This window comes from Vigna radiata, unplaced genomic scaffold (genome assembly GCF_000741045.1).
Source record: "Vigna radiata var. radiata cultivar VC1973A unplaced genomic scaffold, Vradiata_ver6 scaffold_315, whole genome shotgun sequence".
NCBI lineage: Eukaryota > Viridiplantae > Streptophyta > Magnoliopsida > Fabales > Fabaceae > Vigna > Vigna radiata.
In genome coordinates, this window is record NW_014542557.1 from 163,967 (window position 1) to 175,980 (window position 12,014).

The following is a 12,014-nucleotide window of genomic DNA, read 5'->3' on the forward strand; positions in this document are numbered from 1 at the left end:
ATAATAATAAAAGAGTAATAATAAGATAATGTACATTTAAGTTCATTTGACCTACATTTCAAAAGTAAAAATATTATAAAAAAATGAATTTTTATGCTTAAAAAATAAGGGTAAACATTAAAAAAATTAAATAAAAGTAAAAAAATTATTTATAATAGTCAAAATATAAAAAAGCGAACTACTTGTTTGTAACTACTTATGGTAAGTGTTTTAAGGTTTTCAGAGTTTGCAATGTAACTAACAGTAAAGAAAAGTACTTGTTAGATAAGGAAAGTTAGAAGAATCCACAGACTTACTCCATATCATAGTTTGGTATTGAATGGTAGACAGACATAAAGCAGAATGGGAGAAGTGAGTGGAACACTTATTACTCAGACCCACATTTCCCTTTTCCAAATACTACCAATAGAGATGAACTTTTCATCAAACATAAACCATTTAATTAAAGAAAAATAGTGGGACCTGTTCATCCACTTTGTCATTCTTCAAGTTCCAACATCCAACGCCTTCAATGGCAGCTAGTAGTAGTCAAAAGGGTATAAAGACCCCAACCTCAAAACAACAAAGACTTCAAACCATGGGTTTGGTAGAGAGATTTCTTGCTTTGTTCATAGTCATGGAAATTCTGCAGGTTTCAAATGCAGCTGTGTACAAGGTTGGGGACTCCGCTGGTTGGACTACCCTTGGCAAAATAGACTACAAGAAGTGGGCTGCTACCAAGAACTTCCAAATTGGTGACACTATCAGTAAGTTTCTTCCTTCCAAATCCAATTGCATGCTTTGTTTGTGCTATTGTGTTAGTTTTTCTTCATTTTTAGGAGACTGAGATCAAATCATACTTCTGATACTTCTGCTTTCTGTTCTAATAATGATAAGAATGCAAACAAACAATACAGAATTTAGGTGACACCCTTTCTTTTTTTCTCCTTAGAGGAGCCCTAAGAACATAATCTTTAATACATTTCTCCAAACACAGTTTGAATTGTTACCTTGAAATTGGAAAATCATGCATGAAACTCAGTAAATAAGAGTAGAAACACACAGAAGTTTGTGATTTTAAAGATTTCAGTGCATTATAGAACAATGTGAAAGAAAATGCACTGCTACTGTATCTCTTTCTAGCAGTTGGGTGTCGAAAACTTCAATTACTTCCAATGGCAAGAGTTTGTATTGTTAAGAAAATAAAGTATGTGTTCAGGTAGGCCCCTACATAAAAACTCTTGCTTTTTACACTCTGTACACATATTGTTGTAAAGCAGCATGACCCACCACTTCACCTTGTGTTAACCTTTTGGATGAAAAGACAAAACATGCAATGAGAGTGTTGGCCTCACCGCAGACATTTACACTGTATATTTCATAAACATTCAACTCAAGAAGATCATAATAGAGCATGGACTTTACTTAATTATGATAATTAGTACCAATATAACTTGTGTTTGTATTTGTAGTATTTGAATACAATGCCAAATTCCACAATGTGATGCGAGTGACGCATGGCATGTACAAGTCATGTAATGTATCATCCCCTATTGCAACATTCACCACTGGGAATGACTCCATCGATATAACCACTCACGGCCACCACTTCTTCTTCTGCGGCGTCCCCGGCCACTGCGAAGCGGGACAGAAGGTTGATATAAATGTGCTCAAGGTTTCTGCTGAAGCACCTACTCCATCGGCTTTGGCCTCTCCAACAGTGCAAGCTTCCAATGTACCAGCACCTTCGCCTAGCAATGCAAACCCATTGATTGCTCTAAAGGGTCCCTTTTCTGTGATGAGTTTGGCCATGACAATAGTCCTATTACTTTGCTTTCTCTAGCTATGTTTAATAACAAGGTCTTATGCTTAGTTTGCTTTATGGACTTTCTGTTTTCTTCTTGTATTGAAACTGATCAATGGAATTTCTGCAACTCCTTTTGCCTAGATCATAGCCATGTTTGTAAACCATTTTGAATGACAAGAAAAACGCATATTAGATATTTTACAAAGTGTTTTTCCTATAATTTTACACATTAAACATCTTGATAGGAGTTTGATTCTTAAGTCTATCTGTAATGAAAAATTGTTGAAAAAAAAATCAATTTCTTAAATAAACTTCAGTTTGAAATAAAAAAAAAAAAAAAATGATTGTATTGTTGTTGAAGAAGAAAAAGGTAAAGTGAGAGTATGAATGCATGCATCCATGGTCTCGGGACAGAGCTTTAGTTGTTGCAACAAAGCGTGCTCTGCGAATAATGGTTGATTTCATCATAATTGGTTTTGTTAGGCAACACTTAGAAACCATCAGGAAAAAAAAAGTCAATTACTTTTGTCACTCAAGTGGAGAAACAGATTCCACACTTACATTATACCGTTTAATAAACTCAGCAGATCAAATCCCGATTGAGTTTTTTCTTTTTTTTTTTTTTCAAACGCCTGATGGAAGTGTTCACCCAACGAAAGAATATGTTTCTTTTAATGATAATTTGAAAACATAAATAAATCCAGAAATGTATAACGATACTTTTATGCAGGTAAAGTCCCACAAAATTGACATAAAACCGTTCTGAAAAATCATTTAATCAAATTGGTTAAATAACACACAAATCCTAAACATAAATTGAAAAAAAAAAGGAATGGCTTTTGACTGAAACCTTCATATTCATGCTTTAAAATTGTTTTAGATCAAATAACCTTATAAATAATTTGTTTTAGAACAAATTATCTTATAAAACAAAAAGACTTAATTAAGCTTAACCATGTTATTTATAAATTTAAGTATTTTCAATTGAGTTTTTATTAGTACTAACACTTTTTATATTTTTAATTAAATTATTATTGTTTAATTGTTATGTTAACTAAGTTACATGGATGTTATCGTCATTTTATCTTTTTTTATTAAGAAACAAAAAATTTGTAATTAATATAAAACAACTATGTTAATATAAATAATAAGCAACTTTTATCACTTTAATTAAAAATACCGGTATCATGATGATTTCCAATCACTTTTATATCATCATTTACAACTAAATAATTAAATAATTATTGTCATTTTTACTATTGATGTATACTACTACAATGATCTCTTATTCTTATTACATGTATTTTGTTATTTAACATGTTTTTCATTAAAAAAAGTCATTTTAACAGTATCATTTAATTTTATATTAATTTTAGAACTTCACATTTCTTTTTCTTAACACAAGCATGATAGCCGCATTACTCAATTATAAAAAAAATGACAAAAGTTCAATTAAAAAATATAAAATTTGAATACTCAATAAAAAAATAATAAAAACCCAATTATAAATACATATATTTATAAAGAACTTAAAATTTAATAAAGTTAATAAAAAAATATAATTTAACTAGTTAACAAAACATTTTGATTTCAAAAAGTAAAAAAAAAAAAAAACTTTGAATTTAATATGTAGCAATAGAAATGCATTTCGTGTTTTTATATTTAATATTTTAAGGATATTGCTAACATATATTTCAAGAATACCAGTTAATCAAAGAATTAATCTATTTTCTTTTTTATTGAATACCTTTTACTTTTGTTCCCCTGATTATTACCCTAAGACAGTAAGAGACGTTATGTTAGCATTTTCTAAATTTAACAAAGAATCAAGATCCTTTTTAAAAAAAAAAAATTGGATAATGTCATGAAAGTATTATTTCGACTCCATTTCATTCACAAAAATCATAATAACAGTCATTACCATAAAACCCAGGTGCATAATATTAGTTAGCGAAGTCCCACCAAAAGAAAAATAAAATAAAATCAAAATGCTACTGAATAGTTATTGATTGATTGACAACAACAATAATAATAATGAATATATTAAAAATTATAGTAATATGACTCCAAAAAAGAGAAAAAAGAAAAAAGAAATATATATATATATATATATATAAATCACGTAAGGCAACTAGAACTAAATAAAGCTACGAATCTTGTTGGGGTTCTAGCACAACTCTTATCATGACAAAACAAGTTGCAAGATCGTACCCATTGGATCTTTCTGCTATTGCCTTACGATGGTATGAGTCACGTTTCTTTATGAATCCCGTTGCGAAGGGAGACCCTCAATTTCACAACGTTTTCTGAGAATTATCAGTTCTTGAGAGTTCACTGTACATATCAGATATTGCTTTTGCGAAATATTCCTTCGCTTGTGGCCTCTTAATCTGAAAAATTGCACGCAATACACAACATGATTTAGCGCCACATCAGGTTAAAATGAAAAACAAAAATTTTATGACTCAAAGCTTGCCTTGAATGTTGGAGTAAGCAGACCATTTTCCAATGTAAAGGGTTCGGTCACCAAAGTGACAGCTTTTACAAATTCAAAACCTCTAAGCTACAATCACATAAAGTTACAGATATTTAATATTATTAATTAAATACAAGGCCAAATTGTAAGGTAAACGTAAGTGTAACATAAAATGAATAACTTACCTGAGCATCTCGTCCGGCAGCATCCATCTCAGACAAGACAACTGCCTTTGCTCTTGAATCATTGCAAAGTTGTGCTAAATCATTATACTACACCCATGCCCACAGAACACAAGAGTATCGGTTAATATTGCAAACTGCTTCCATAAATTAACATCACCTCATTGAAGAAAAATAAGATGATTGCAATAAATTTCTTGAACTTCTCTTGAATTTAATATAAAACACAGGACTCTACTTTCTTGATTTCAAAATTAATCGGACCACTCTGATTTTAAGGGTCACATAAAAGCATCCCTTGTTTTAAACGGTATGATTTTGCCAAGCCTCAAAGGATGAATATCTAATATACTAAATCTAATCATAGAAGAGCTATCGTACAAATAAAGAGCCACTGCCACATGTGCTAAAATAGATGCAAAGACTGAAAAAACCACAAAAGCATTGTTACTTAAAATCATGCAAAAAGAAAAAAGTTGCAAAAATAGACTGATAAAAGCACTTTTTTAATTAAAAGAATAGAGTTGCGCAGACTAAAAATAAAATATACAGCACCAATGGCGAAAAAGTAAACAAAGATCACGAGAAGTGTAACGCTAGAGAAAGGTAACCATAGGATAAAAATGCAATTCCATATATATATATATATATATATATAGTTATAGTTATAGTTATTATTCAATTGTATGATCACCAATCAAAGAAAAGTTAGTTCACTTGCATGACGAAGTCAGAAAAGTCGGTTCAACTCAACTGAAAATGTTCACTTTAGATCGCGTATCCCACAATTTTGTTTTTTATCATATCACATTTATTTTCCAAAATATATTGTAGACTTATAGTAATATGAATCAAAATTAGATTTCAAGATTTCAAGAACAAAGTAAAACCAATTTTTAAGCACTGTCTAGAAGGACTTTCAGTACATGTGTGATATATGTGAACAGATATTAAAACAGTCTTAAAAGTTTATACTACCATTATGCCTTCTGAAGTGGCCCATGCTTTCAAGACATCATGATCCACTGAGACAACAGCTACCAAAGAAGCATTTAGGCTATCACCTAAAAATGAAAAAAGAAGCATAAGCAAACTAGTAAGGAGTAAATTAAGAGAGAGGATACAAAGATCACACACCAAATTTGTGTGTTGATTTATTTCCTTACCGTATACAAAGCATTGCGCCACAAACTTGCATTTGGCATATACATTTTCAATCTTCTCAGGAGCAATATACTCGCCTTGAGCCAACTTAAATATATTTTTCTTCCTGTAACAAAATTTAAGCTTTCATTCATATGCTTGACAATTTCAGTCAATGTTGTAAAAACTGGGTCGGGTAAGTAGACAGGAAACTAGGGGTGTCAAGATTCAAAGCCCATCCTACAGAAGTTAAATATATAAATTATAAAAGTTAAATAGAGGCAGTATGCAGTTATAAGTCTCATAGCAACAGAACTCATTGAACAAAATACAATGGCACATAGCAAGTTCACTCTGTAAAGTGCCATTCAAGTCTACTCATTGAACAGAGCATACTTGCGGCCTGATGAATTAAAGGTTAAACAAAGATTCAATCTAATGCCAGGTGGTAAGTTAAGAAGCCGTGTGTATCATATTAATTATGGATTATAACTAGTAATTACAATGATGCTATCTCACCTGTCAATAATTTTTAGTCTACCACCAGGTAACCACGTTCCAATATCTCCTGTATGAAGCCATCCATCTTCATCAATGACTTCTCTCCTGCACAATTGGATTGTAAATCAAGTAGTTTCAAATAAGACAAGGTAAATTTCATTCAGAAGCACATAGCATGAAAGGTAGTTACGTCTGAGCTTCATCTTTGTGATAACCTCGAAAAACAATGGGACCCCTGACACAAATTTCACCACGGGGATTGGGCTGATCATCAGATGTATAGTTCATTTCTGGAACATCCACAAGTTTTATCTCTGAAACAAAGAACAAAACTCTTGGTACTAGGCATAACAAAGCTTCAGCTGACATAAATTAAATAATTTCATCTTTTAAGGAAAGCTAAGTAGAAGACGTTTTTAGGATTATTAGACACAATGTCACTGCAAGGGAAAAATAAAATAATTAAAATAATAAACCCCATTGCAACTAAATTTAAAAAAGAAAAAAAGAAAAAGAAGCGGAGAATCATTATTTGTGGGAGAGAATTGGCTCAAAACTCAAGACGTGTACTCTTTCTGGGCAGATTTGATATATACTGAGGTTATTAACTTCCAGACTGAGAGTCCAAGTGAAATCCTATAAAAAGAACCCCTTCAGCAGCCCAATAACACACTGATAAACCTACTCATTCATCAGGTGAATCAAAATCAATCAAGAATTTAACTTTGATGTTTACAAAACTACACACCATATAAAGAAAACAACCCATCCCTAAAATTCAGTACCAAGGAAAATAACATTTTGACTAACTACAAATGATGAGATGTTGCAACTACTTAATTTTTTAAATAGAAAAAAATTAACCAGTTCATGAACAAGTTGATTGGTACGTCACATACTACCTGAAATATAATACCAAACAGGTTTTGAATCACGAATGTACTGCAAGCTATTAGCTATATGATGCAGAATTCATACTTAGTACTCACCACAGGCAGGATTAGGAGAGCCAACATGACCACCAAGTGGGTCACCCTCATCTATGCAGCTTATAACACAAGTACTCTCTGTCATTCCATATCCTTCAGTCACCCGACCACCAAAGCAACTGCAGAATAAATGCACATATTATTCAGCATGGCAAAATGGATAAAAAATAATAATAATATTAATAAGTGAAATGTCCTCTTTAGTATTGTATACATTAATATTATGCAAAACTTACATCTTTAAAAATTCCATGATATCAGGGGATAAAGGCGAGGCACCTGATGCCATTAACCGAACTCGTCCTCCAAGCTTTTCCTTTATCTTGTTGAAAACTAATCTATCCCACATTGGAGAAGGGTTCTTCCCTGAAACAAATGGAAATATGGTGTCAAAAGTAAGTTTTCTTTCAAATGATAATAAAACTTTAAAGCCAAAATGATAAGTTACACCTTTTTAGCCATATCTATCTTTCTAAGAAAACTTTCCCAGCTATTTAAAAGACAATACAAGTTTCAGAAAACAAACAAGATATTATTGTGGTAAATAAGATTGACCAACTACAAGAATCTTGCATATAAACAAGTTGTCTAAAACCATCAGTAAACAAAGGATAGGGGAAAACCAAGGTACAAGTACAATTTGATTCAATATATAGGGCAGAATAGTGATCCACCACCATAAATAAATCTGGCAAAACAGGTATTTAAATGTATGCTGCACAAAGATGGATCATTGCGAATATGCTTTACCATGCAATAAAGCCTGCCTTTTAGCATTGTAGGCAGCATTAAATAGTCTCTCCTTCAGACCACCAGATGTTTTAACAGCATTGGTGATACTGTAAAAGAATTCCAATTGAATGATACAATGAGCACACAAGAAGCGAAAAAGAGAGTTCTAAAAAGTACAGCATAAATGTACAAATACTCTACCCAGCATATATTCTGTTATATAGTCGAGGAACACTACAGAAGATAGTAGGCCTTAGGACGGCCAAGTCATCCATTAATTTCATACTATCCTGCATACGAATGTTAAAAGAAAAAAAATTATGCTAATCTGAGAATATTGCAAAATAAAGTGAAACAAAATTTAGTAAATCTACCTTCAACACATCACATAAGGCAGAGCTGTAAAGTATATTACATGGCCAGAAAAAACTAACAATTGAGCAGAAAAGGCTGTGCTATTATTTACACACTCAACACTTTAGGTTGCATTATAATTTATAATCCATGCATGCATACACGTGAATATATGGAACACAAGAATACTATAATAAAAGACTGCTACTTGACAGAAATCTCTTTTGGGTCAATGCAGCATTTCATGAAATACAAGTATGAAAACGAAAATATTCACAAAATATCATACGGGCTCCCTATGCCACAGCACTTGTATATAAAATTCTAATTTTTCATAAAAGTATAAGCTCATTCAAAATGAGTAGACATAAATCAAATAAAAGAAAAAGAAGTTTAATTAGTCAGAGGCGTACCCCCTGGTAGAATCCCACAGCAATGCCAAAATGTACTACCATGACCTGGTTTGCTCGCTCATAAATGTGAGCCAAAGGGAGATAGGATATATAACTGAAAATGAAAAAAAAAATTATGGTAAAGAAGTTAGAATAAACTGTCACAGCAAAAAATGGAAATGAACACTGTATGCATTAAAAAATTACTCACACATCAGAAGGGCCAAATTTCTCATCCATAGTACCCCCAGCAATACTTGCAATAAAGTTTCCATGGGTCAAAACAGCACCCTGACCATAATTTGTTGAGCAGAAAGATTAAAATAAGTGCTTCATAAAGCTAATATGAGCAAAGTAAACATTTTATGGGAATAGTACATAATATCAATAAGAAAAAGGGTAAACCATAATTCTACTGAAACCTACGCACTTTTGGGGTTCCAGTTGTACCACTTGTATAGCAAATGGTTGCAATGTCATCAGGTTTGGGTGGACAAAAGGGCTGGAGATTGCTGCGTCCCTAAACCAAACCACATGAACAATGAGGTAACAGGTATAATATATAACAGCAGATCAAATTAGTAGCAACACCATTTACAAAAGGATCTTAAGACTGATACACCAAAATAGATAATTAGAAAGAGAACAACAGAACAGAAATGGAATTTCCTTACTAATTCAAGGAAGCAATATAATATAATGATAACACACTGTCTATTCTCCACAAAATCAACATTTGTTTGCACAGACAACAATAAGATTACCACATTGAGTAGCTTTGAATATGTAACAATTTGAACTCCGGATGATGATGGAACTGATGGAATTTGATCATCCATACCTCCAACTACCTGTACATTAACCAAAAATCAGTATGACTTACTTTGGAATTGGAAATGAACATTTAATTTCAAACCTAAGCCATAATTCACACATACCACAATTAGACGCACAGTTGGAATATCAGATAAGTAGCTCAACAACTGCAAGGGCAGGTTATATGATACATAAGTTTTTGCAAAACAAGAACGTAAGTTATATAAAACAAAAGTAGATATGCACAAGGTCCTTAACCCTTTGTTTTAGCGTAACTGAATGATCTACAGAATTTAATCACCCTAGTGTGTGTTGGATTAGCTTAATTACACACATTTTCCAAAAGCCATGGAAAGTATACCCAATGCAGAGTATTTGCATGGGGAAATTACACCAAGTTACCAAAATGGGTACTCGTGATTCTACAGTATTCATGACAAAGGAACAGAAGGGATATGCAATATTATGAAAAATCTCACATATACTTACTACATTTAATGTTTCAGGTACACAAAATATAACTTGCACGACAGCATGACTAACAATATACTTGACAGCATCAGGACCTACAGAGCAAGCAGTTTCTTTCATGTTAAATCTGAAAGGTAGATAGAAATGACAAAAAACTTTCTGATAAGTTGTAAAAAACATACCAAGAGTATCATACAGAGGTACTGATATAAATGAGTATGCAGAGCAGGCATGATCAAGAATGAGCCACTCCGGTCTATTAATAAAATACAATCCAATACTGGAACCCTAAACAAGAATGCATAAACCAATTGTTACATGATACTTCGTAAAACAAAAAATAATAATCAACCATAAAACTATAATCTAGCATTCACCTTTGGGACTCCATAATAAATCAAACCGGAACCTATTGCTGACCGGGCTGTTCCTGCTTCTCCATAAGTCATCCATTTGTACCTTAAAAAGTGAAGGGATAGTGGAAATGATGAGAAGGATGTTTGGTGAATTTGAATGAAAAGCAAAGAAGCCCCAGAAAGCGTTATTACTCCCCAACAGTTCCATCAACGCGGACGCGTGTTCCCAGATATTTGTAGTCCCGAAAGGTGTCAACTGAGCGCCTATTATTAGCAGAGTTTGAAAGAACACATCAATTTATTAGGCATGAATATTATTTTTTTATTAAAATACAGTTGATAGAGATTATCAATCTTCTGAAGTTCAGTGCTAATTTTACATAGAAAAAGGAGGGATGCTCACACGAAATTGTCATGCAGGGTACCAATTTCAGGATGATTAGCAAACTTGCTCACTAGCTGCAGAGGAGATCGCATAGATCTTCCAGAAAGAATTGAGAATAATATGAGCCTCGGACTTGGCTCCAGAATGATGTATACAAATCAAGATCAAGAACAATGGAAGGGGTATACCTGTAAACGTTCCACTTTCCAGTTTGTAACTTCTCTGGGAGTACAACACTATACCCTTGTTCTGTTCAGAAGTAACGATGTCAACAAAAAGAAATTGCCAAAAAGTAATGTAGTAATAACAAAAAGCATGCCATATGAAAATATCCATTCGTCGAGAGATAGAAAAATTCCTAAGTTGTGGGAAAATTTGAACAAATGTGACATTATGAATATCACCTGAGTAATATGATTGACAAAGAACAAATGACAGTTTTATGAATATGGTCACCTTTCAGAAACTGAATGTGTTATGACAAACGTCATTCTGATTTGAGTCCTAGCTCCTACTATTGTCTCCAAAAAATGTAAAATGATTCTAAATAAAATTAATAGAACACTAGACGAGTGACATCACTAAATTAATACGTAATTATTACAGCTAATTAACAATTAAGTACCAAAATTAGTGATGTGATTGCCCAGACCACACAACTTGAAGGCAGGAAGTCAACACTCATAATACATGAAAAGTATTGGCACATCAGGAACTAAAACTTTTGCACTACAGGGTTCAACCTTCGCCTAGCTTCTGATAAATAGCTAAATAAAATTAAAAATAAATAAAGAAACCCGGTGATGATGAATTGGAGAGTTGGAACCGGTACATGAACCATTCGGATTTATCAAATTAATAGTCTCTCCACCAAAACATTTATAACAACCAAATACTCCCCCATACCAAATATTTCTACCTCCGTTGAATTTTAATTCCAAAAGAAATGGCTACACCCTGTGCCCTTTATTTCTATAAACATGAAAGAAGGAAACACGTCCGAATGCTCCCCAAATACACAGAAATCGAAGATAGCAATAAAGAGACCTGATTATATTCATTCATAAAACTCAATCAGCTATAAGTACCCCTAGCACAATATAGGAATCCTCTCCTCCAATCCATTTTTTTTCTTTTTTCTCGAATCTCAAATTCGAAAGCGACAATTCACAACTAATCAAAGACCAAAAAAGATATACACAGAACATGATCCTAGAGAGAGAGAAATCGAACGTCACTATCAGTATCCTGGCTTCGTTCAAGTGAGGTACGACAAGTGCAATAAGAGCAGTGATGAGAGAAGGGAGTACCTGAGAAAAACTCGCCGGCGGTGGGGTTAGATCGGAGGTGGGAGGGAGATTCATCGGCGGTGGGGGAGAGGTGGTCGTGAACAGCTCGAAGACGACGTTGGGCAGCAGGCGTGTGATCCAT

The 12,014-nt window shown here is 33.0% G+C and overlaps 2 protein-coding genes across 2 annotated transcripts; one reads left to right on the forward strand and one right to left on the reverse strand.

Annotated features, from left to right (window-relative positions):
• Positions 1-468: 468 nt before the first annotated feature.
• LOC106780401 (mavicyanin) lies at positions 469-1,982 on the forward strand. Its single transcript, XM_014668684.2, has 2 exons — positions 469-746; positions 1,452-1,982. Exons 1-2 carry the CDS (start codon positions 512-514, stop codon positions 1,820-1,822), a joined length of 606 nt encoding a protein of 201 aa, XP_014524170.1. The 5' UTR covers positions 469-511; the 3' UTR covers positions 1,823-1,982.
• Positions 1,983-3,799: 1,817 nt separating this feature from the next.
• Positions 3,800-12,014, reverse strand: LOC106780411 (long chain acyl-CoA synthetase 6, peroxisomal). The gene is made up of 23 exons (XM_014668699.2): positions 11,894-12,014; positions 10,772-10,832; positions 10,602-10,679; positions 10,391-10,462; positions 10,220-10,301; positions 10,025-10,130; positions 9,861-9,937; positions 9,494-9,538; positions 9,320-9,406; positions 8,986-9,075; positions 8,767-8,846; positions 8,577-8,670; positions 8,011-8,099; positions 7,828-7,916; positions 7,314-7,443; positions 7,078-7,196; positions 6,279-6,402; positions 6,107-6,193; positions 5,611-5,714; positions 5,423-5,508; positions 4,448-4,534; positions 4,263-4,349; positions 3,800-4,176 (listed from the first exon to the last, which is right to left on the reverse strand). The coding sequence occupies exons 1-23, from the start codon at positions 12,012-12,014 to the stop codon at positions 4,081-4,083; spliced, it is 2,091 nt and encodes a 696-aa protein (XP_014524185.1). The 3' UTR covers positions 3,800-4,080.